This window comes from Mastigoproctus giganteus, chromosome 4, assembly GCF_048544385.1.
Source record: "Mastigoproctus giganteus isolate SK-2022 chromosome 4, ASM4854438v1, whole genome shotgun sequence".
NCBI lineage: Eukaryota > Metazoa > Arthropoda > Arachnida > Uropygi > Thelyphonidae > Mastigoproctus > Mastigoproctus giganteus.
In genome coordinates this window covers 70,444,162-70,471,280 of record NC_143578.1, presented here as the reverse complement: position 1 = coordinate 70,471,280, position 27,119 = coordinate 70,444,162, and the positions used below count along the sequence as shown (strand labels likewise).

Genomic DNA, 27,119 nt, shown 5'->3' with positions numbered 1-27,119 from the left:
TTATTTCTGTTCGCAATACGTACTATTAAAAGCTGGTGGAAATACGAGTCTAGAGCCAAGTTGCCAGTAACGTATTTCCTAAATATGTGGTGATGGGTAAAAATGGAAATCAAATATGAATATTTTCTAGAATTGTTGGGCGTTTATGTGAAACTGTTAGAGTACTTCCTGTGATATACTTATCTTAGGTAATGAATAAACGATGTCATAGCTATAACAAGCCAAAGCGGAGTTGTTGAAATTTAGTCTCAGATTTGATGGTAACTGAAGCGCCTAATATCCTTAATTAAGAATAACGCGTGGGCATTCCATGTTTGAGTGATTGGATATTTTCGTTACTGTGGCGTCTGTTCCTAACTTAATTTTTCAATTTTAATGTATCTAGGGAAAAAAATTATATTTGCTTTATATATAGATGGTTTCAATTAGAATGTACCGGGCCTATTTGTCACCTGGACCTTTTTTTTTTGTAATATTTGAGCTGGAAGTTCTGAATTTGATATTAAAATCGGATACTTGTAGATTTTTACTGTCATTAGTGTTCTGCCAGGGAAGCAAGCATAACTCAACAACTACTTCTCCATATCTTCCTATTCTCAGCCCTACGCTTCATCTCTCCATCTCTCTTTTTCCTACTCATTTCATCAGTCATAGTCTCTCTCTCTCACACACACACACCTTGTTTAAAGCCTCGTTTCTCACTACCTTTTCAATCTTACCTTAAATTTTATTTCTAATGTTTTTCGTTTAGATTTTGCGATTACTAAATTAAAAATTTGCCTACAAATCAGCTGCTTTCCCCCCCCCCCAGTACTGCTAATCAAGAAGCGTGTGCTACAGACTGCTGCTCCTGCCCACCTGGGTACGGAGGCGCCTTGGTTTAGTCTGTGATTGGTGTACTTCTAAAATGAACCTAAACCCATTTGATTTGGAGGGGGGATATAACAGAACGGTTGCGTGCAAAATGTTCACTCTTTAGTACGCGCGTTTAGCTTGTGGAACAGCTAATGTACGGTGCGCACTATGTCCTAAGTTGTCGATGTGCCAAAAAATAGAGAAGAATATTATTTGTAATGTGGATGTGTTTATTGTGGAATAAACCGTAGGAATTTACTGTGTTATTTACCGTAGACATTTGGAAGAGTGCGATACTTGATGAAATTCTGTTGCAGTTACATAACGTTAGTTTTACCTCCCTGACAGTGTAGTGGTTCATCATGCATTACTCGTTTGGGGTGATCTGGTTTCGAATCTGTCGGAGATTGAGGGAATTATTGTCAGGGATATAGTGTCAACTATGTATAATATAAGCATGTCAGCATAAACTTTTATATACCATATTTTAGTCTTCCTTCACCGTCCTCTCCACTCTGGGTGGTAAAGGCCCAGGTTCAAATCCCGTCAATGTGAGGAACTTTTATGGGCTTTTTTCTCCCCCCCCCCACTCTCTGGTAAAGTTTGTCTCGGGCGAGGATAGCAACGTTTTCCGCCCAAGTAGGTAACACAGTTGGTAGAATCGCCGTTCTCCCACACCGGGTGGAAAAGACCTGAGTTAGAGTGCGGTTGATGACGAGGGATTTTTATGGGCCTTTATCACAAGATGCCTGAGTAAGTCGCTCTCAGGAGAGGGTAGCATGGTTTTTTCTCCCGGGAACTCTGGTTTGTCGTCTAGCAAACAAAAAATCGACCACGAACACACGCAATTTATAGACAATATATACGGAGAAATATGGCTTTAGTCGGTGATGCTCCTAAAAATAACCACAAGGTTTTCTTTCCTTAGAAACCCATGTTTTTCGTACAGCAAAACAGGCAAACTGACGAGAGAACACAAGAAATTTACAGATATAATACATGGCGAGTAGATGAGGTAATTCTCGGGTGACCATAATGTGACATTTTTTTATTTTTTATTTATTTTATTTTATTTTTAGTTTTTATTTTTAGACAGTACACAAATAAATGAAATGAAATTGCTCGCTACGACTAAAGCAGTTGATAAAATTCTCTGTTGCTTTCCAGGGAAAAGCATAAAAAGAACATTTTAAGATAAAGCTTCGTTGAATTGAAAAGAAACAGAAAGATGCAGACTTGAATTATAATAATAATTTTTAATGCAATTACACAGTGGAATTTTTATTTCATAATCAGTTACGAGCTTCTTGAACCGGTTTAGTTAAATGGCATTTTTGATATTTTCAGGAAGATTATTACAGATTTTTGCCTCTGTATTTTATATTTTTCTGACCTATGGTTTTCTAAAAAGCGGAACCTTCAGTTTCCCTTCATTTCTTAAATTATATGTTATTTCTTCTTCTTTTATTATTATAAAAAAGATCTGAAGAGTGAAGGAAAGTTTACTGTTTTCAAAGCATTGTAGACAGAGACCGCCTCAGCATTTTGTATCAGTTGGTAGATGCTTAAGAGTCTCGCTTCCTTATATCTCGAAGTCATCGATGCATTCCAGGGAAGGCCTAAAATTGAACGAACACATCGATTGACAATTGAATTGATTCTCGCAAGGTTATCTTGACTGGTAGTACCTCATAAGATGATTCCATATGTGAGATGAGGCTGTATTAAGGAAAGGGACACTAGTCTGGTTGACACGAAGATTTGGATGGTCGTTATTTGTTACATATACCACATCTCTTTGCTCTCCTGTCTTAGGATTTTCTCCTCATGGGTTTTCTGGAGGTTGACAGTGTAGGGCACCCTATGTCAATCAGATATGTAGCCTTTTCCTTCTTGTACACGAGGGTTACGTCCAGTCTGTTGTGAGGGATTGCCTTGTCCGTTGTTATTACGCGCAGTACAGCTTGTGGGTTGGGGTTTTCCAGTATTGCTTGGGGTTCGCACTTGTAATACGGTAATTTTCTTTTGATCAACTGGCATTTCTTTGCAAGCTACTGATGTACTGTATTATCCTGGCTGCCCAGTCGTGCTTACGAGTCTTGGTATTCATTCTGAGTGATCACCTTGCATGCCGCGGTGATGTCTTGGATCGTTTCTGAGGTCAGGTGGCATCGCAGACATGTGTCATCTGACACTCCGGGTTCCTTGGCGATGTACTTTCTATAGTTTCTGGTGTTGATTACCTTGTCTTGGATGGCGAGCATAAATCCTTCAGTCTCGGTCAAGAACATCTTACTCGTGAGCCATGCATTGGAAGCAATGTTATCCATGTGATCTTGATGGAGGTCATTGTAGTGTCTGCCATGGAGTGTCTTCTTTGCCCATCTTTCTAACTTCGTTTCTTGTGCTGTCTGGGCGGGAGGTGGTTCCTCGCTTAGGTTGAGTGGAGTATACCACTTATCTGCCCTCCTTATGGCCTGGTGGAGTGGTGCTGTGTTGTTCTCGAAGTAAACCTTCAGGTTAACTATCGCTGTTTTCTGTTGCTGTGTCAGGTCTATCAGGCCCCTTCCTCCCTCTTTCCGAGCTATTGTTAGTCTCTCCACTGCTGACTTCGGGTGGTGTTGGCGGCTCTTGGTTATCATTGTCCTTGTTTTTCGCATGATATCTTCTAGCTCGGTATTAGTCCAATATCTGATCCCGAAGATGTACGTTAGTACTAGAGCTGCATAGGTGTTATGACTTTAACTGTGTTCCATCCGTTCAATTTTTCTTTCAGCAGGCTTCTGAGTCTCTGATGATATTTTTCGGTCATGCTCTTCTTGATTTCTTTGTGCTGTAACTGCTGAGCCTGCATCATCCCTAAGTATTTGTAGGTTTTCTCCTTCTGTCATAGCTTCGATCTCTTTACCAGTCAGCAGCTGGTAGTTTCGGCCAACTAATTTTCCCTGGTGCAGTGTGTGGGTCTTGCATTTGTCTAGACCAAATTCCATCCTGATGTCCTTGCTGAAGTCTTCGGTGATCTGGAGTAGTTGCTCGAGTTGTTTCTCGGTTGCCGCATAGAGCTTCATGCTATCCATGTACATCAGGTGGGTGAGGGTGTACAGGTTCTTTCTTCCTTCTTTGAGATTATATCCATACTTGCCGTTAAGCATGGTGGATAGCGGGTTGAGTGCTAGACAGAACCACAGTGGGCTCAGAGCATCTCCCTGAAAGAGTCCTCTTCTAATGGGGGGATTGGCCTGGTTGTGATGTTCTCGACCTTAATGGTGGTACTCCATTTCGCCATTGTTGCTCCTAAGACGTTTGTCACTATCGGATTGACCTTGTAGATCTTCAGGGTTTCTATTAGCCAGCTATGAGGTACGGAGTCAAAGGCCTTACGGTAATCGATGTAGGCCGTGTAGGTTGCGGTGCTTCTTATAGGCTTGCTCAATAACTGCGGCATCTATGATTAATTGCTCCTTGCATCCTTTGCTCCTCCGTTTGCACCCTTTCTGCTGTTCAGCCATTATGTTCTGACTCTCAAGTGGTCTGATTTCTTCTTGGTTATGCAGCTGGTCAGGGTCTTGTACATCGTTGGAAGGCAGGTGATTGGCCTGTATTTCGCCGGGTTTCTTGTATCTTCGTCTTTAGGCTTCAGATATGTGACTCCTTCGGTGAAAAACTTCGGGATTGTCTCCGGGTGCCTTATCATTCGAGTGAACTGCTCCGCTAGGTGCTTGTTTGTGCAGGTGAGCTTCTTGCCCCAGTAGTTGTGGATGTTATCAATTCCTGGGGTTTGCCAGTTGTGGGCACATTGTTCCTCATCGACTGTTTTACTTCTTCTCGAATCTCTCACTCTCTCATCTCTTGTATGTCCTTGGTTTTCCTCGTTCTGTTTCTATCCAGGGTGCTCTGCTGTTATGTCCTACTTCACTGCTCCGGATATTTACCCAGAACTCCTCGATCTTCTTCTTCTTGGGTGGTCCGATTCCTAATTTCTCATCTTCACGCAGTTTCTTGTAGAAGGCTCTTTGGTCCTCATTGAAGATGAGGTTGTTTATTTTCCTCTGGGAGCTCTCTTTGTATCGGTGTAGTCTCTTGCTGAGTGCGAGGAGGTTCTGCTTCAGTGTGTCCAAGTATTCTCCTATTCTCTGATTTCTGGTCTCATGTTTGCTGTGGATGCTCTTCACCTTTCCATTCAATTTCTTACTTCTATTACCCTGTTGGTACTGGGTCAACTGAACTACCTTGACTCTTAATTCTTCCATCTTCTGCTGAAGTCTTCTTTACCAAGCTGACGGTTCCTTCTGTTTTCTGTTCTTCTGCTGCTGCTGGTCTCTTGTTTCTTTTCCATTAATCATAGTAGCTGCACAGTATACTGCTGTGTCGATAGCCTCCAGCCTTGCACCATTGTTGTCAAGGTAATGTGGCATTATTTGCCGATTGAGGTGGTCTGTTACTCTCCACAGGATTTTATTTGGGTATCACGTGGGGGTACATTCTTGTGGGGGTCCATTCCTTCGAATTCTGTTAGGGCCTTCTTCCACTCGTCTTTTATTCTGGATGTCATGACTTCGTCTCTTTCCACTTCAGCTACTCTGGGTTGTATTTCTTCTTGCTCTTCCTCCTCTGGTTCCGTTGTATGTCGTTCCTCCTCTGGTTCCATATTGACTATATCATTTGTGCTTTGTAGTTTGATCGCTCACATCCTGCTTGATTTTTTTCTAAGATGGCAGGAGCTATTAGGTTAGTGACGATGGTCCTTCTTTGGTCCACTAATCGGTGTTCGGTGACCTGAATATTGGGGTATCGTTCCAACCACTTGGTATGTAGTCGCGACCTGTACATTGTCATATCGGTCCTTATTATTATTATTATCTTCATCTCTTCTGGATTTCACGGTAGCGAGAAGTGATTAGGAAAAGAAAAAAAAATGGGGGCTGGGGGAGAGAGACTATGAATTTTAATTTTACTTTGAAATAAGTACAGTACTCGCTTCTTTGGATACAGTAATGCTTACCGTATGTCTTGAATTACCGCTTATTTCATTATCCAGAGTTAAGAATAGTTCATAAAATGTACATTTTTTATATAAAAAATGTCTTATGTATTGCCGGATTTTTGTGTTTATATCCGATAACATCGTGAAAAACCTCTGGATTACTTAATTAAATTGGTATTAAGAGTTAGTTGGTATATGAGAAGAACCTCAGTAATATCATGTAAGAGGTAAACAGTTCCTCTGAAAGTTGTACTTATTATTTCTCCGTTTACAGGCATATTAAATAAAATCATTAAACTGCAAACAGCTCACCATACAAAACGAATGGGTAAGAAAAGCAATTTAAACTTTACCTTTTACCTCTTGATAGCAAATCATTCAAACGATCCTCCCTCTCTCATTTGCGTAAATTGTTTCATCAGCTTTACTCCCTTTGAGGCGCGTTCGGACCGTTGCTTTATTGGTTTTATTGTAATGCAAATCTAGACAAATTGCGGTGCGTTACGTTAGTCAAAAGGAATGGCACCTTTCTAAGGAGATGCTTTAACGATGAAACCAAAAATATTAGAGAGCATTGTTATGTAAATAATCCGGCCGAAAGCTAAGAATATTAACAGTGTGAGTATGTTTCTGATCAATGTGGATATGCTCTTGAGAGCGAAAAGAGGGTATTAGAAACACTTCGAATTTCACTTGCTTGGAGTTATATTTAAATTCAAATTTTATTTATAATCCAAAGAATCAATCTTTCTTATAATACTAAGATTAAAAGAAATTAATTAATTCGGTTCTTCTGAAAATTGAAAACAGAAAAGATTAATCACGATTTAATACAAAGTTTCTGTGGAATTTAGAGATAACAATTTTTGAAAGTTGAATTAAAGTTTTTCTCTCTTTTTTGTTACACTTGTTAGGATAAAATAGCAAAAAGAGAGGAAGAGCTGATAAGAAAGGCTTTTTGGAGGGTGTTTTCTCAAAAAAAAAAGGGGGGGGGGGGAACTCTACTTTAGTAACTGACCTTTCTACTTCGAAATTCTAATACCTCTAACATTTTAATAATTAAAATAAAAAAAATACTTCTAATAAATATACTCATAACTTCAATAAGTTCGAATTGCTTCTCTGGCATGGGGAACTTTGGAACTTCAGGAATGGGCAAATTAGGCAGTCTCATGCAATGGCGGATTAAGGATAGTTGGGGCCACTAGGCAAATTATATTTGGGGGCTCCCAAAAAATAATAATAAAAAAAAAAAAGAATAAAAAATAAATAAAAGTTAGGTGGCAAATAAATGAAATTTTGTACTTTTAAATTTTCGCTTAAATTAATCAAGATTTTTATGATGTTTACTGAAAACATTAATCTATTTTAGAACACTATAGGAAAATGTCTTGGCTTGGGGGCCCCCCAAAGCCTGGGGTCCTAGGCACGTGCCTTAATGGGTAATCCGCCACTGGTCTCATGGAGGTTGTGGGTGTTTCCACCCCATGATATACAAGGGTGACTCCAAAGGTTTTTGCAATCTTATCATTTTATTAAAGTTTCATACTTCAAATTTTTAGCTATATACAAGTTTTCATCCTATACCAATTATCAAATCAGTTTGAACAGTCATCTTTGGAGATCGTATTGTTTCCATCGATGAAGACCTGAAAAGCTTCTTCATTCCTCTTATTTTTTCCCTTTGAGTATAATTTTGACTTTCAGGAATAAAAAGAAACCACAAGGCGTTAAGTCTGGAGAATAAGGTGGATGGGTGACTAATTGAACACTAGAAGTGGCCAAAATGTCGGAGCTGAAGTGTGAGCCATCGCGTTGAAACAAGATCACTTTAAGTTGTTCTGTTGGTTCTGTTTTTGAATGATTTTTTTCACACTTTAGGATGACATTTAGTAGTACGAGTATACCACTCACTGTTGACAGTCTTTCCATCTTCTAGCCTTACACTTTCTAAAAATCCACTTTTCTGAAGAAACAAGCAACCATTTGTTTTCCAGCGCTTCTGGCTCGGCGAATTTTCTTGGGTGGAGGGGTTGTTTGAGAGCACCAAACGGCTGATGGTTGCTTTGTTTCTGGATCAAAATTGTATATCCAATTTTCATCACCTGTAACAATATCATAAACGACCTTGGATTCGCTTTTTATCAAACTTTTAAGCATGAAACGGCACCATTCGTCATGAGCAACTTTTTGATCATCATTCAGGCTGTGAGGCATCCATCTGCTAACAAGCATCCTGTACTTTAAATGATTATTAATGATAATATTAACTGCTGATTATCCAATGTCCACGTCTTTCTCTAACTGCCGATACGCAATTGTTCAATCTTCTCTCAGTAAAGTTCTTACCAGCTCAATTTTTTCAGGCGTAACGGCTGTTGATGGCCTCCCTGAGCGAGGTTCATCTTCAAAATTGGTTTTTCCAAATTTAAATTCATTAAACCAATTAAAAACTGTTCTAATTGATGGTGCTTGATCCCTTAAAGCAGTTACTAACCTTTTTATAGGAATGGGATTCTTTAGCAGCTAGATTCGATTTAAAAGCATAAAAAATCATTGCGCGTAAACTTTGACAATTAATCTCTATTTTGGCTTACTCGGTAATTATTTGAAGAATTTCGACAACGAAACTTGGCATTTAGGGTAAATAAAGAACGTAGGTTTTAATGGTACTATTTATTTTTATTATTTAACATCGATTACAAAAAAGTTTTGGAGTCAAACGGATTCGATTTTTTACTCTAAAAACAGGTAAGAAGGTTTATGTGAACACAAATTTATGTGATTTATGTCGATATTTTACTCTTAAAAACAGGTAAGAAAGTTTATGTGAGTACTAATTTTTGTCCACTAATTTGCTGGTTGGTTTCAGGAACATGCCAGTGGATTTTTCGTCCTCCCATGGTCACCCAACATAATATCATGTTTATGGTCTTATTCAGACCAAAAGAGCTTACGAAGCCTTGACGTACGAAATTTTTTGTTTTCCATCTTGAATCAAGATGGCCCCACCGAAATTATAAATGCTATCTATTTATATAACTGGATTTTACAACCACATCAGCACCAACTTTATAGTACACTTAAAGGGGATGTAGGATATCCTGAAAATGATATATTTTTTTTAAATCTGCCATTTTATTTCAAGATGGCAGCCATTGAGGTTATAAGGACTACCCTGTCAAACTGTTTTAGAGTACAAGAGCAATCATTCAAGGTTTTCCACCTTAAAATAAAGTTAACACAGGTCAATTATTCGCTATGCTGAAAGAAATGAGAGTAGACACCATTATTTCCATAACTTCTTGCAAGTTCAAGAATTTAGAACTTGCTTATGCGCGATTTGACAATAAAGTTCAATATGCTCCGGTTTTGTGGTCACGAGAGTACCGTGAGTAGCCCAACAGCGGTCGAAGGACCAGCCAAAAGTCACACGTGGGAGACAGCCACGTGTGGTCGGTGCCTGTGGTGAGCGTTGTGTTGTCTCGTCATGTAACACAGCAGTGGCTCCTCCAGTATAACGTAGGAACATCACGACCATTATCCACGTGGACTAGTACATAGTTTTTAGGGTCCAGCGTCACAGTGGTTTCTAGCAAATCCGCGCTCAGTTCTCTTTTGTTGAATACCGTATTCTGTAAAGGCCAGATGAGTTATATGTGGTTCATGTAGTGTAGTGTAGGGTTACAAGTATATTGCCCATGTGGCCTCTTAGCCTAGGAGCCCGCAGAACACCACTTACCGATGGAGCAAAGAAACCGGCCAAACAGAGAGAAAGATGCATTTCTTGAGGCATTTAGTGAAGTGAAAGAACAGGTAGAGAGGTCTTAATTTTAACAGCCGGAGAATGAACACGTATTCAATCACATCCATTCCTGGACACTTCTTCACGTTGATCTTCTTGACCACCGAGGTAAGTTCCTCTAAAGTAAATGGCTCAGTACGTTCTTCAGTTTGTACTTGTTATTTGCCTCCCGAATTGTCATATGCTCTGGAGAATCTTCAGAAAGATTATCCACAGAATAAGTTGTCAAGAATTTGGTTGATAGAGTCTGTCCAATCAGAGGTTTCAAGTGGTCACAGTGCCGAGGACATCAGAGGTGAATGTTCTCTCCCGAGCTATCTTTTTTGTACATGAAGCCCCATGGGTTTTTTGTTGGACTCTTTTACAAAGACAGGCCAGGTTTCCCTCTTTTTCGTTGCACTTGCTTTATTAAAGGTGTTCTTTTTTTGGTCAATGTAGTCATTATATAATCGATGGTTTGGGGACTGTTTTAGTGGCATTCCCTGGATTATCTGATCACCGTTAATCAACTGCTCGATGGGTACGCCTGTCCATCGTCGCCGACCAAGTGTACTCCCTTCATGATGATAGTGTATACAGACAACTCTGACGTCTATTAACAAGACAACACGCCATGCAACAAAGCCCACTAGGCTGCTGATTGGTTTCAGGAACGTGCCAGTGGATTTTTCGTCCTTCCTTGGTCACCCAACTCACTCGATCTGAACCCACTGAGCACGTTTGGACCTATTGGAAAAAGACATTCAGTGCTATAACAATCCACTTTACAATGTGGATTACTGGACACATTGTGCAACGCATGCGTAGCACTACCACAGAATACCCTGCAGCTCTTTGTAGAGTCCATGGCAAGAGTCTATGCTCGGGCTTTATTACGGAAAAAGGGCGGCCCCATGAAGTATGTTAGCTTTTGCTAATGCAAAGCCAACGCAGTGTATTTATTCTGTCTTTTGTTTAATTTACCTACCTTGATGTATGTGCTTATTTATTATAACTGTTCCATTTAATTTTTAACTTAATGAATTGAAACTTTATATGGACAGATTACAGGGTACACTTTTTAGTCATCCTTTTTGCCTTCACTACTCTTTAGTTGTTCGCTTGCTAAGGACGCAAAGCACTAAAACTCTATTCACACAACCATTAAGTTTTGAACTTACGGGTCTTTTGGCGAACAGAAATGCACATTTGTAGTTGTGCATCTTTATTTGCATAGCTGTTCACACTGCACATTTATGTTAGCTTTTTTTTTTTTTTTTTATGCAATGTGATTCATATTGATCGCAGATTGATCCAAGGGAATAAATAAAAAAAAAAAAACCTGTTATATTCCTGAGAACAACCTCACCCCGGTGTATTACGTCCATAGCCCTCATGGGTAGCAATTGGTAGAATCGCCGTCCTCTCCACACCGGGTGGAAAAGACGAGTTCGAACACCGTCAATGACGCGAGGAATTTTATGGGCCTTTTTCAAATCGTGGCTGAGTTGGTCGGTCTTAAACGAGGATAGAATGGTTTTTCTTCCAGCAAACAGAAAATCAACCACAGAACACACGCAACTTACATACAGTATACAAAGAGCAATAGGGCCTTAGTTTCTGATACTCCTAAAACTCTACTATAACAACAACATTAAGTCCATAAGCTGCATGTGTTCTCAGACTATCATTGCCTGAAGCCTACTAACCCAACCACGGGGTGTAAAAAAAAAAAAACAAAAACCATAAAAGCTCCTCACATCATTGACAGGATTCAAATCTGGGCTTTTTCCCCCTCCCAGTGTGGGGAGGACGGTGATTACAATGAGTGTGCTACCCACAAAGACGCTGATCCAAGGAAAACAAATCCCAGCAAGTGATATGCTCACGGACTTCGAAATAGTGATTAATAGTAAACTTAGGTTTTCATTATCATGTTTGAAGCACTACTGCCGAAATGTTCAGATTTGAGTGAAGCAACCATCTTATTCATTGTAGGACCATATCACGGGGAAGTGTATTCAATCCTTAATCCACTTCACTATTTTCCATAGTTAGAAATTTGGGCATCAGAAGCTCTGACAACTACTTAGTGTACTAAATAATATAATTCATATGCGCACATGTACAGGTGAGCTAATTCACGAGTGCTTCTCTGAATTTATATTTAAATGTTTTGTAATTTTCAAATTTTATTTAAAAGATATTATGGGTTCACCTAGAGAAGGTTAGTCATAGTATGCCAAACAATGTCTTGACTGAAAGGAGAATAGCAAGCGATGATTGTTTCCTGTTCAGGAGAGATAGAAAGGAACAGCGAGTACTTCAGAGTAGCGCAGATATTGAGCAAGTGTGGAATGAAGTGACTTGCAGTAAAACGAAAATAATAGTGGGGATACGTAACAGGCTGAATGACTCTGAAGAGCATGAAAAATAATCTCTTCATGCTGATTGAATAGGCTAGTAAGTACGATTATCTCATTATGGGCGACTTCAACCTACCTCTTATAGGAACATGTGGACCGGAAATATACTATACAGGACCAGTTTTTAAACGGGACGATTGCTGCTGTTCCAGTATGTCTGAGAGAGCACAAGAGACTGTAATAACCTATATTTTGTTCTCACTAAGGAGCCCAATGTATCAAAAACTTTACAGTGGGAGAAATCTATAGCAGGCAGTGGTCAAAATACTGGAAAATGGGTTCTATCTGAAGAGACCGATATAGTCAAAGGTAAAGGCGAGAGCTTAGGAAGGTTCCAAGAGATTGAGTTTTTTTTTTTTAATTTATTTTTTTTTTATTTAACGAAATAATAAAATTCTTTATTCACAAAATTAATATAAGAAATTAGTTATTTCTTGGGCTTTTGCTGGAGAGACTGTATGCTTTCGGATACAAGAATGCTATGGGAAATATTCAAGGGATTTATCCTCCAAGTCATAGTATTATTCATACTAGTGGACTTGCGTACAACTTAGTGCAGTTGCATCATTTCTGTACGTAGCCAACTACTGAGGGCGCCTCCGTAGCCAGGTGGGAAGGAGCAGCCGTGCGTAGCACACGCTTCTTGATTAGACCGCGGTTCGAGCCCATCACCACCAAATACGGAGGATGCGGAAAGGTCAGGAAATGACCACCGCATATCTCGGAGCAATATGGCCTTAGTTGCTAATACTCCTAAAAACCAGATAACTAACTAACCAACTCCTGAAGTGGTTACTAATTGACATCATTTAAGTATATCTCATGTTGTGAATACCTTCACAACGAGTTACCATAATATTGTACTACCTCGAAAAAATAACGCTTCGCCATAGGAGAGGACTATTGTTACTTGTTCTCGACGAATACCACCACCACCACCCATACGGCACCTTTCGGAGCTTATTGGCTCCTCATCGGTGGGTAGCCCTAGATTACGTTTTAATCTAAATTACCTTACGCCATTAGGCATCTCTCATATTGTAGAGTTATATTTCGCAACTGGGTTGTTATCATTGCAACACCAGGGTACCTACCTACCTGCCCACCCACCGATGAGGAGCCAATAAGCTCTGAAACGGTGCCGTATGGATGATGTTATCCACCGACAATAAGTAACGCTTCTCCTATGGTGAAGCGTTACTTATTCGAGGTAGTACAATATCATGGTAACGTTGTGAAGGTATTCACAATATGAGATATAGTTAAATGATGCCAATTCGTAACTGCGTAAGTAGTTGGCTACGTACAGAAATGATGCTATTGCACTAACTTAATTACGTTGTAATCATATTACTGATTAAGTTCCGTAAGCGTAAGAGGCCGAAATGGATGACAGGCAAGGTTAACAGCTTAATTGAGCTAAGGAAACAAGAGTGTTACAGTTATGGACAATCACGTGATTCCGATTTGATTTGTATGAGCATTATAAGAGAATGTATAACAAAACCATTGCTGCAGCAAGCCGTACGAAAACTGATTAGGGGAAAGCCTAGCAAAGAAAATTTAAGAACGGCAATCGGGTGTTCTTATATTTGAATAATAATAACAATAAAAGAGAATAAATCAGATATGTTCCTTAATTGGCTGCAGTGTACACAGTGCACAGAAATCATGGACACCTAGCTAGTAACGGGTAGTTTGACCTTTCGCCTGGATAAGGGCAGCCACACGGCGAGGCATGGAGTCCACTAGTTCACAAAAGCGTTCCACAGGTATTTCCATCCATGCTTGCTGCACCGCTATCCATAATTCATCACATTTCTGAGTGGAGGATCCAAAGCTCGAACAGCCCTTTCCACAGCATCCCAAAGAGTTCCACAGGGTTCATATCCGGTGAATGGGGAGGCCATTCCATGGTGGTGAAATATGCGGAATACTCTTCGAACCATGTTGTAGTCACCACGGCTCTGTGGGGAGACGCATTGTCTTGCTGGAAGAGTCTATTGTCCTGTGGGTGCACGATGACTATGAAGGAATGCAGATGGTCTGCAAGGATGGTCACGTAACCTGTACCGTTCAGAGATGCGTCTAGACCTGACAGGGGTCCCAACGTGTGCCTGTCGAACACGCCCCGGACCATCACCGACTGTCCATTTGCCTGAACAGTTCCTTGTTGATATGACGGGTACATAGCTTCGTGCATTTTCCCGCCAGATACGCACCCTCCCCAATCATCCAAATCCAGTGCTGATGTTCTTTCGCCCAGTTGAGAGTTAGTCCTATGTCATGTCGTGATATTAGCAATGGGACTCTGGTGGGTCGACGGCTCCTATAACCTATTGCGGCTAATGATCGCCTGATAATCTTGGTGGAGACGTTTCTGGCACCTCCCTCGTTGAAGTCGGCATTGATTTGTGCCACTGTCAATCTCCAGTTGGCTGAAACAATGCGAGACTGACGTCGACGGCCATGTTCATCCACCACTTTTCTCTGCCCACGCGCTGTCCACGATAAGATGTTATTCCGAAAATGGCATATTCCCGATACACTCTTGTTACTGTCGAACGGGGGTAGTCCAATTTCTGTACACCTCCACGATAGACCTATGCGTCGGGCACCCATTATCATCCCTCTTTCAAAGTCGGTTAACTTACGACGTTTATCCATACTGAAATCGGATTACCGTCTAGGTGAATGTAGTGTACCTATATACCTGGAAAGTGGTGAGTTCTCCACTAGCGAGAGGGGTGACAGCGTAGCGTTGCCCAGGAACCAGGTACCCTATGAATTCTGTCCTTTCAGTGTAAGTCCCATAAAAACCCAGTAGAAATGGCAGATAAGTTGAATAGGTTTCTCAATGACATTTCATTATTATTATCGCTGCTCTTATATTATTTCTCCCTGATTGGGGATTCCACCTCGTGACGGGTATTGCTACCAGGTATACGGGGTGGTGGTTGTTATTTATTATTATTATTAGCCATATGGTGCAAGGAAGCCTGAGGCTTATGCTGCACCAGCCAAAAAAAAAAAAAAAAAAAATTCTGAATTACCCTGAGAGACAGAGAGAGAAGGGAATCACTAAAAAAGAAAAGAATGATAATATCCAGCTCAGGATCCCTGGGTGTGCCAAGCCCGTTTCGCCAGACTTTAAACAAGCTGGAATCGATATACGGGGAATTTTTAGAAGCCAGAATGCTGCAATCACATAATGATCTCAGAGGAACGTTAGAAAAGCTACTGTGGTTGAAGAAAGGCAATGCTCCAGTTATTGATGGTATATATTCAGTTATAATTAAAAAGGCTGCATGGATTCGTAAGGGAAGGTTATGCTTGGCTTCTAGAAAATTATTATGATGTAGTTATTAAACAGTTCTGATATTATACACCTAGACTTTAATAAAGCTTTTAATAGTGGCTCCCATGGAAAGCTGCTGTGTAAATTAGAAGTTGGAGTTATTAATCTGGTTAGTAGTACAAATTTTGTGCGTGCGTATGTGTGGTTGCAAAATGGATTCATTTTAGTTTGCTTCCAAAAACGTTTTCACCGAAGAGCCCTGTTGGATAACGATTTGGTTCTCCGAATACGCTTATATTTAAGTTAAATATATTGAACGTAATGCTTCCGAAAACTTCAGTTTGCATCTTGATATTTATGAATTCTGTTGGAATCCAGCAGACTTTCGACTACCATAAGGAAATGCCCTTTGGTCTTAGAAATATATGATAGAAAGTTAGCTGACTGCGAAACTAACACTGCTGTTTACCAGATTTATTCATAATTTGATATATTCACTGAAAATTAGAAACATTTATATAATATCTGGTAGGTACACCTTTTGCTCGAATTACACGTGTCGTGGATTTCATTATGTGCCTGAGGAAGCCTAAATCCAGATTTGATCATTCTTGCAGAATTTTTGTCAGATGCTGTATTGTTATTGTCGGTAGAGAACTGCGGAGCCAAATTTCCCTTTCCAACATGTAGGCCACATATTCCCAGTTGTATTCAGGTCTGGAGACTTATACGGCCAAGGTAGATGCTGGAAATGTTCCTTGAACCATTCAGCTATAATTTTTGCACGATGGATAGTCATGTTGCCGTTTTGAAAGAATCCATCTCAGTTCGGGTAAAAATTAAACATTGCAGGGTGAAGTTGGTCCGATATGACAGAAGGTTATTCACTGAAGTTAACGCGACTTTCTAACGGTAGAGCGGACCCATTCCGTACCAACAGTCAAGTTACGGGGGGAAATGTTTAGATTGGATTGCAGGAAGTTCTATTTTAGCCAGCGAGTTATAAATTACTGGAATAAGTTGCCTTCATGGGTGGTAGAGGCCGACAGTTTGGGGAAATTCAAAGGTCATCTGGATAGTACTTTCGGGTAAGGGAAGCACATAGGATGATAGGTTTAATTTCCTTTTTATTTATTTTTTATTTTATTAATTATTATTATTTAGATATTTATTTTTATTTTTTTGTTTTTATCATTGTTTTGTTCGGATTTATTTTTTTTTATTTTTTATTTTATTTTATTTTTTTTTTTGGCTGGTGCAGCATAAGCCATAGGCTTTCTTGCACCATGCGGCCGTTACTAATACTAATACTAATACATACCCCATACTATGATTACACCTCCAGCCACTTGAGTGGCGAACAGGAGACAGTCTGGCTGCATTTCTTCATGAGGTTTAACGCCGCACTTTTGACCTTACCATCGGTACAAAAAAGTGTAAATTGCGAATCGTTAGACCACACAATCTTTTTTCCATTGTCCCACAGCCCAGTCTTGTTGTTGGTGGCGCTACTCCAGTCGAATCTTTCGATTTTTTTTTTTTACAGAAAGAAATGGCTTTCGTACTAAATCTCAGATTCTTCAACTCTTGCCGCACAGTGTTGGAAATGGCTTTCTTTGACTAAATTAAAGTTTGCGAAAACGGCATCATTATTGTGAAATCCCTCAAAACGAGTTGTCTAGTCACGAGCTTTCGAATAAATAACACTTTTCCAGTAGGAAAGAGTATTGTTTGTTATCAGTTTTGAGTGCCATAAAGCTGGTGTCTACTCGCACACTCAGAGTGTGCGAGTAGACAATCGAGAAGTAAAATTTTTTCACGATATGAGAGATCTCAAAAGTTATTAGATATTATAATTCTCATGCCGTTTTTGAAAACTTTGTTTTCGTTCCTTGTGAATATACTGCCGACCGGGCTAGCTGAGTGGGTAAAGTACCTGCCCGGCAACCCAAAGGTCGCGGGTTCGATTCTCGCCTCGGGCTTGGATCAAAGTACTGCAAAAACCTTGGGAGGTGCAATATGGCCACAGAAGCCGATGCGCCAACAACTACCAAATCAATGTGAATATACTGCCTATTAAAATGCTGTTTGCGCTATCCAGTATGTGCTAATTTGTCGAATTTAAATATTCGACTTCTATTATCTTTTGTGCATAAATTCGTGTAATAACTTAGATCTTTTTTTAATGATTACTAGGGGGCTTCGCTCCCTGCTCGCTTCTCACCAATCCGCCCCCCCGCGCACACTTTTCTACGTAAAGTGTAGAGGTATGACGGAGTAAGTGGTATTTTCTATGTAAAAGACATCTGTCGAGACGCACTGATCGATATCTAATCAGGAAATGACCTATGTAATTGTTTACCTGTGCATTTGTAGTGACATAATTTCCCCGCCCACTTGTACCACGTGACCTACATCTCTCTTCTTCCATTGGCTACCCCACCCCCACCACTCGGCATTCTCAAGGTGGAAATAAATACACTAAAATTATTTATCTGCGTTTACACAGGTCACTTAGGAAAAGGCCTTTTGATTCGGGTTCCCTAATGAATGAGGAGTATTGTTGCATCTCAAAGAGTAGGACTAAAATATTTAAAAAATACATTTACAGTCTATAGAAATATTTAAAATATTTACAAAATACTAAGCTATTTACAAAAATACAAACTATATCGGATCCCTTCATCAGTTGACATTACAATGGACAATCAAATGATGCCGGGCGCCGTCATGTATAAGGCAGTGAAGCATGATGTTGGTGAACTTTATGGAGGCAGTTGTCTTTCAGTGGAAGATAACAATGTAATTATTACCTGCGCATTTTTAGTGACGTAATTTCCACGCCCTCTTCTCCCATTGACTCGAATAAATATAACTAGAAGGAAAACTTTTTTAATGTATAGAGAGATATACATGTATTTTAAATATAATTGTCCTATACAGTATACAGTATTGTAATTGGGCGCACACCTTTGATATGTAGATAATAGACAAATTAGACATTTCACCGATTACTATATAACATTCAACAAAAAGCAAAATAATATGAAATTACAATTGAAATCGTTATATCCATGATGAAACTGTAAAAGGAGCAGTGAAATTGAAACAAAATTTGGATTAAAAAGATCGAAATCTTATTAGTAAAGTAAATATGATCACATCATCAAACTGGTCAATTTCAGTCTTATAGTTTTTCTAGCACTAAGTTTAAATTCAGTGCTGAACTTATACAGTGTACTGAAACATCTGTAGTGACTTCGTTTTTCTGTAAAGTACACGAACAGAAATTTGAGGATGCAAATCAATAATCAGTTGTTTATAAAATGTTCAGATTTGAGATTTATTTGTTTTAAATTACCACGTAAAATGTTGAAAAAAGTCACAAACTGAGCCATACCAATCGAAGGTTTCTTTAATTTAACCGTCAATATTTAAATGAAAATAGAAGAGAAAATGGGATATAATGAAAGTTATGTCTTTCTCTGAGCATACTGTATATTTGCACGGTGAAAAATATAGGCTAGGAAAGACAGGAATTTGGAATAGTTTTCTGTAATATATTTATTGGAGTGATCCATTTAGTTATATTGGAAATATATGTTTTCACAAAAAAATGATAACATTAAAAGAGGAAACTTTATTCCATTTATTTGCAGGAAAAATAGTACATTTATTTCAGTAACGACCTTCATGGTGCTTTAAATGTTAAATTTCAAACCGATGAATTTGATACCTCAAATTTATCTATATAAATGTATTCAGTTCTTTCACTTTCCTAGCGGCGCATATTTTTCTCTAGATGGGAAGGGGTGTGGGCGGAACGTTCGAAAGGCAAGGAGAAAAAAATGGGTATATTTTTCAGTGTTATCTGAGTTGGCCGGAGTCCTGGAGAAGTACGCTTGTTGCGGGATTGAATCTTAGCCCGACACAGAAATGCACAAAAATGTACGTCTTATTGTTAACTGAATTATAGTATATCAGCTACCATAAAAAGAGCTAAAATGAAGTAAATATTTAAATGCCTGTCTTTAGAAGTCTGTATATCACTATAAAAATTAAAATAAAACATTTCTCTTTCAATGATATTTTATTATGTTGTTATTTTTATCTTTTCAGATATACGTTATTCTCTCACTTTTCGAACATGATCTGTGGAAATAACTGTTAATTTCCTTACTAAAATATTAATTCATATTTGCCGCGGTTCCCCCTCAGATAGATTTTGCCTATCTGCAAAAGAGACAAAACCTATCTGCAAGATTTTCAATAGAAATATTTTACAAAAATTAATATTGTTTCTAATAGCAGTCTTTTCTTTTATTTAGAAAACTGATCACAGTGACAACTGTAAGGAGGAGAACGACGTCCCATTGAGAGGGACGCTAACCTCAACCTCGTTGGGTTTAGGTAAAACGATAACTGGAGCTGAAGCAATGATGTGGTTTCTTTGGAGGTTGTTTCTTCTAAATCTTCTTATCGTCGCTAGTCGTTCAGATAAAACTGTTAGTCAGCCAAGGAGACGGTTACAGACACTGCTGGAACAGGTCATTGCGGCTGGAAAACAGAACAGTCGGAGAGATATTTTAACAGTCGAGAGGAGACAAAGTGAACAAATCCCTGCCCACATCCCAGAAGTCTCCACTCATGAACCTTCCTGCTCAGAACTACGCGCAATGTGGAGACACATGAAACGGATGGCACGGCACAGTGAACTTACTAATGAAATTCCGCAGATTCCATTCTCAGAAGAAATGTTTGCGTATTTAATGGGTCAGTCGAACATCAATTCATTTCCAAAGGTTCCCCATCACAAAATTTCGCCTCAGGGACATGTAATTCCACTATTACCATTTGCAGTTGGCGATCAAGCATCATTTGGGAAAATTTTTCGTGATCCAGATACTGAAGTTATCATAGAGGAGGAACAGCTAGGTAGCATGCCGAGTTCCCTAAAGATTGATACTCCTGCGTCTGTACACGAATTTCATCCTTTTGGAGGGGATGCCTATTTTTCTGCAGAGCTGCGTCATCGGGCAGGACCAGGTTTTCCCCGCGAGACTATTGATTTTCCAGGAAGGTTTCTAAATATTCCCATGCCTGAAGATACTCTAGGTATGTTTGGTACTGTAGTCAGAAGTCCAGATGAAAAAGCCCGTCTTGAAAATGAGCGTCAAATTTTGGACCAGGCCGAACACATCGCTGCTACCACAGGGGTTGGATTCGATGGCATGGATGTGAACCCAAAAGTCAGATATCCTCTAGATATTGATTTTGGCACGTTTGGTGATTTTGATACTAATGACGATGATACAAAAGTTTCAGGAGATAGCTACGGGTATGGAAGCGTCGTCCATACATTGCCTTCTGATGGAAGGAAATCGGGCCTCTCTTTACAACCCATTGATCACACTCCTGCACAGTTCGGGGTTACTCTGGAAGATTTTGATGATTTAGGAGGTTTTCAGCACTTTGGCAGCAGAGAATCGGAATTGAAGAATCAGGTAAGGGTTTTTGTAATTTTGATTATTTTACCAAAAGTAAGTTGAGAAAATTTAATTACGTATAACTTGCGTACGTGATAGATTGGTTTATAATATAATACTTTTATTATACGAGTAATTAAAACTTAAGCTGCACTCACCTGTTTAATCATTTGGCTATAAATTCTCTGATTATTAATAAACAGCTGGAAACCAGGTAATTCGTATGTTAATAGTGTTGAAGTACTGTAATTTGAAATTCGTAGTTAGGAGAGGGGCTTTTTTTATTTCTTAATTTTTTTCTTGTTCTGTTTACGTCGCTATACTTATCGTTTCCATTATTATTATTATATTTTATTTTATACATACTTTAATTTATATTTTTAATATTTTAATACACACTTTAATTTATATTTATATTTTAATTTAATTTATATATGATTGCCTTGCTTTTGGAGGAGGATCTGTGTGGCCCTGTTTTAGAGTGCTTAGCTTTTGGCTTTCAGTGGATGCGAGATCCTTAGATTAGTCCTTTTAGAGTGGTCAGTACATGCACAGTTGCGGCCCGTCCCCTCGTGACATGTACAGGTACTAGGAAGCAGCTTTCCTCTTCATTCTGCTTCCTGGTTGCCAGAAGCAACCAGGTGCAACCAGAAGCAAGTGTCCAGAAGCAACTTAAGAAGAGAACACACACACACACCGCAAACCTAACACTACACTTATTTCTGGCCATTTTACGCAGTTTTGTAATCGTCACAGAGTACTATGGAGGATTTCAGCTAGCGTTCAAGAACTGCCGCACCTAAGACACAACACATGTTCATCTTCATGAGGAGAATGAAATCCCCATTACATACGAGGCATGGCAGTATAATTCCCGGACTGGTGCTGTTGTGGTCATGTTCGATGAGTTTGAAAAGAAACGGAAGAGGTATGTTGCAATTCAGACTTCCTCCAATAGAGTGGTACAGAGATTGTACGGTAGGCCGACAGGTTATGCAAGTAAATAGTTTTGTTAATAACGTTAACGTTCCGTGTAATGAATTTGCAATGGAGCAAAATTAATATATCAAATTATGCTTTAAACTGGGAAAATGTGCAACGGAAACGTATGAAACGTTAAAAACTGTTTTTTTATGGTGAGAAACCTTAATTCGCACAATTGTATTTGAATGGTGTAAGCAGTTCAAAGACGGACATGAGAATGTTTGCAATGACCCAAGAAGTGGGCGACCGTCAACGTCTCGAAATGAGGACAGATTTACAGAAGTTCGGGATATTGTGGCAAGAGATCGTCATTTGACCCCCCAGAATGATGGCTGATGAGTTGGACATGAATAAGGAGACAATTCGTCAAATTCTAAGACTTAATCCAGATATGTCAAGACAATCCTAATTTCCAGAAGCAACCAGGTGCAACCAGAAGCAAGTGTCCAGAAGCAACTTAAAAAAGCAACTTATTGAAACACCCAACGCTTACCTGGAGGTAAGCGTTGGGTGTTTCAATAAGAGCCAGAGACGAAGCGTCAGAGCATGCAGTGGACATCAAAATCACCAGCAAGCCCCCCTCTCAAATGTTCGTTTTCAGAAGTCCAGGATCAAGACTGTACTGATCATGTGTTTCAACAAACGGCGTGATTTAGAAGGAATTTGCACCTGAAGGGGGGAGAGAGAGAGAGAGAGAGATTCTCTCTCTCTCTCTCTCTCTCTCTCTCTCTCTCTCTCTCTCTCAAATTGCTGCCAACCATTAGAGACCATTTCAACCTGCCAAGTAATTGCATCTTTCAGTACGACTCTGCTCCTTGTCATCGGGCGAAAAGTGTAAGCAAGCACTTCTGTAGTTACTTTAGCTTCATTTCTACATTAGAGGATCGACAGTAATGTGTTTACATTTGTTACAGGTGAAAAAATGGTTGGAAGAACATTACAACTGTTAGCTAGCCAGGAAACAGCCCGGCTGGACCTGAATCCTATAGAGAACTGTTGGCATCGTGTGGAATCTGCTGTTGCCAGAAAGAAACCAGAGCCATAATTGGTGTTTGGAACCACGAACTATCAGTTGATTATCTTCAGAAATTGATCATGTCAGTGCCTCGACAGTGTACTGCTGCTGTCATCAGGGCCAAGGGTGGTTCAACTAAATATTAGTTTGCACCTGGTAAACTTTTTCATTTTGTTTTCCATTTAAAATGATGAACTGAAAATGAGGGCTTCTCTTTCAGCCATAATTGTCGTGTTTACCAAAACTGTTATATAAAAGTTGTAAATGCTCATTTTGGAATATTTTGAGAGCACCTGTCAAATATTACTTAGCTTTGCCTTAACTATTAATAAATATCTTTTGTTTATATTTCTATTTGTGATGCTTGTCATTAATGTAACATACCATCGCGAAAAAGTGTTAGAAATGTGAAATCCTAGGTGATGCGCTTTCTTTGAACACCAGTGTATATATAGTATTTTATACTTGTTATATAAATCAGCTTTGAAATTTTAAACGACTTTTTAATACTTTAAAAGTTGGAGTATACTCCCGAATATACTGTAGTAGTAATACAATACTGTACTAATAGACTATAAATGCGCTGGACTTGACGTCATGAATATCTTTTTTATTTTTGTCAATTGGACTTTTCCAGTTTGAATTAACTTTTATTGTACAAAGTATATTAGTCTACCATTTATTTTTATGTTTTGTACAACCTTTGCTCTGTTATACACTTTAACTGGGCGAATGCCTGTTGTGTATATTATATGTTAAAAATAAATAAATAAAAATAAATAAATAATATTTATTTATTTATATTTTTGAAAGTTGTGGCTTCGAAAAACATTGATGGACGCCTGTTCGAACTATAAAACCATCATTATGTTATGACCTTGATTCGTACTGTGCGCGTTGTATATTTATTTTAAAATTTAGTTGAAAAATTAATATATCACTCCTGGACTATTCGTATTACGAGTATATATAGAAAATTACACAAACATGTTTGATTTATTCACTCCATTCCTCAATGGTGGATATCTTTGAAAAACGTAATCCATCGATTGAACTACCTATCTCTTAGCTCACCCTTATTTCCAACAGGATAATATACCATGTCACCAGTCCGACTACCCATGCATAACAAAATACATGCAGGCAACGAGTTTTGGTTCCGCATCGTGCTGCAGGATGTATACACTGAAATAGTTTTGCGTTAGAATATCAACAATCGTAAGTTCATGCGTAGTGTCTGCCACTACCGCCACCGTGTAACTCACTGTTTCTGTATAAGAGCAGAATATAGGACTATAGCATTCAGGAGACAGGTATTTTAGGCGAAGATTAAGTCAGAGATCTTTTCATAATTAGGTTTCAATCGGGTATGATCGTTGGAAGTGGGTAATAGGTGATGTATCTCCGATACAGTTGACTTCGTCCAGTGTTCGCGTACGACCGTATGTTGTATGTCTCGTGACTGTATCAACAATGGAAGAAAGAACCACTAGCCACAGGTTCCATGCAAACCAGCCACACGTCGTTAACCAAAGGGACGAGTGGAGTGTCCAACGTGTGGCACATAGCATAGTAGTGTGCATAGTATTAGGGTCAGGCGCCCCCCTGTGGTTCCCACATCTGCGCCATATGTACACTGTGAAGAAATACAGAACTCTGTAAATGCCAGAAAAGTGTTCTGTGTTCAATGCGTAGTTTTGCGTTGTGTTCTGTTGGGTGTCCTGGCATTTGGCCGCAGGGCCCCCTGGTGAACCCCACGTTGCCCGCACACACCGCTAGGAGGTAGCCAGGCTGCCCATTATTCTCTGGTAGTCTCTGCAGGGTCGCTTAAGCTTCCTGACAGAGACCAATGTAAAAAAAAAAAAAAAAAAAAAGAGTTAGAGCGGGTGGGCTTTAGAGTCAAGAAAAGGGGGGGACAGATAAAAATATGGGGGATGAAGAAGGCATCCCCCAGGTACAATGGAATATATCCATCAGGCGAAATTAAGGGATGGAAGTGGGACAAAAGTTGCCGTGCAAGAGAGCACAAGCGTGATCGCCATTTGGCAGAATCTTCTTGCTCTTCTCGTCAGGTCCGGTCGTGATGTCAATTTCAGTGGTGATGTCATCCGGTGATCTGTGTCTAAGTCAGTAGGGATATAAATAGGAATGCAGCTGTGGTTGTCCTATACTGGATCTTCTTAGATTTGGTGATGGTGTAGTCTCATTTGCTGGTAGGCCTCTGCATTGATTCCCAAAATATAGGTGGTTGTCTTCTCTTGGTTTTGATGATGATCGGAATAGTGATAATATCCATGGTAGGGTCTTCCTTCGTGCGAATAAATCTTATGCGTAGTACGTAAAGGCGACATAATCTTCTTCTCTTTCGAGGATGTGCTGTTCTTGGTTTTTAGGAAGGTAATGTATCCTAGTCAGGAGGAGGCATCTCAAATCTTCATATATTTCGCACTCGTACATCAGGTGGTCCCAACTTTCGAGGGAACCACAGAGGCATTGTGGGTTTTCGGTGATCCCGAGTGCAATGAGCTTTCCTCTGATAGATCCATGGCCAGTTAACAAAAAAGTGACGTATAGGCCAGGGGAGAACCATGTGGGAGATTTTGGGTATACTGTTGCTATTGTAGGAATGAATTTTCTGGTGACTTCTCCTTTTGTAGACTGTGTCCACCTAGACTGCCAGACCTGCTGCAAGTATGCAGTGAGGCGCTTCTTCTAGGCCTTGATGTTATTTGAGGGGTCGGTGGTAAAATCCAGACAGGAGATGGCTTTACCTTTGGAAAGCATATAAAGCAAACCACATTTGATGATTTCTAGATCTAGAGGTAGCACGCCGGCCAACACTTGCAAGGCATGTGTGCTGACTGTGCAGCAGGCCCGGGTGATGGTGAGCAGGATGACACGCTGAATCGAGTCAAGCTTCCTCTTGTTAACTGCTGTGGTGGCCTTTGAAAACCAGATACCAGATGCATAAGTGATTATTGGGGGTGAACATAGCCTTATAGAAGAGGGTGAGCGCACGTCGCTTCAATCGCCAGTCCCGACGTGCGATTCTTGCCACCAGCGCAGTATATTTTCGAATCTTGGTATGTAGATATTTCAGGTGTGGTGTGAAAGATAGGTTCCTATCCAAGATCACTCCAAGGTATCTCATCTCAGTTGTTAACCGGATAGTTCTCCCTTGGATTTTGATTTGCGGTGGCCTCGCTACGTTCAGAGAGCCTTTAAGTAGGATGGAGTTTGTCTTTACTGGTGAGATTTCCAGGTGGTTGTGCCAGGCCCAGTCCTGTAAAGTTCCGAATGCTCTATTTGCTGCGGCTTCCAGTTGGGATCTAGTATCAACGGCAAGGGTAAGGACTAAGTCGTCTGCATATTCTTGAGATTGGACATTCTGCAGGTCTATGTTCAGGAACTCATCAAGTACGACGTTCCATAGTAGGGGACCCAGGACAGAGCCCTGGGGACATCCTCTGTAGATTTGGCGCGTAACTTTGCTATATGGTGTCCTGATGGTTATGCTCCGCTGTGATAGATAATTTTTTATGCATTGGTACAGGTTGCTAGGGAGATTTGCTGTACGGAATCTGCCGGGGACGCTTGGCCACCAGAGTGCGTCAAACGCCCCGGCAAAGTCCACTGAGATGGCTAAGAAATATTTTCTGTCCGTACTCCTTGCGCCTTCAATGATGTTCTGCGTAGGTGTGCCACATTGAAATCACTAGGCACATAACAACGGGGTGTAGGATTCATTTTAGTGCTCTTCACTAGAAGAGCCATTGGATAGTGGTTAACTGGAAACAGATTGCGTGATCCGATGAATCGCGTTTCCAACGTTTCCATGCGGATTGATGGATTAGTATGCTAGTTACTACAGAAGAAAACGATTAAGGAATTTTGTTTTTGCGGAACTGATTGGGAAATTTACGATGCGCAGTACTATTTTCTTTTGAATGAAATTCCTCCAGATTCTCTTCCTAAAAAATGTCAAAAATGCTTGTGAATTTATTGATAAGTTTTATAATTTTTACTCTTTCTTTTCAAATTTAATTAAGTATATATTATTTAATATATATATACTTTGTATATATTTGTATCATTATGCAAACACAAAGATATATTAAATAATAAAAACATTGAAAATCACTAAAAGCAAAGCAGCTAATTTTTCTGGTTATTTTCCTAAGGCCGTCAGAGAAGGCCTATGTACAGTGCCAAACTAAAATCGAACAATTATAAAAGTGTAAAGTTTGTGGGGTTATTAATTTCAAACGACTTAAAACAATTTCTTTC

The 27,119-nt window shown here is 39.6% G+C and overlaps 1 protein-coding gene across 2 annotated transcripts in view; it reads left to right on the top strand.

Moving 5' to 3' along the window:
• The window catches only part of LOC150086822 (uncharacterized), a 221,285-nt gene that overhangs the window by 50,597 nt on the left and 143,569 nt on the right, over positions 1-27,119 (top strand). For both annotated transcript variants that reach the window (XM_090371597.1, XM_090371596.1), the window contains exon 2: positions 19,676-20,851. In XM_090371597.1, coding sequence (XP_090227723.1) covers positions 19,784-20,851 — 1,068 coding nt within the window. In that variant the 5' untranslated portion in view covers positions 19,676-19,783. The remainder of the gene's footprint in view (positions 1-19,675; positions 20,852-27,119) is intronic.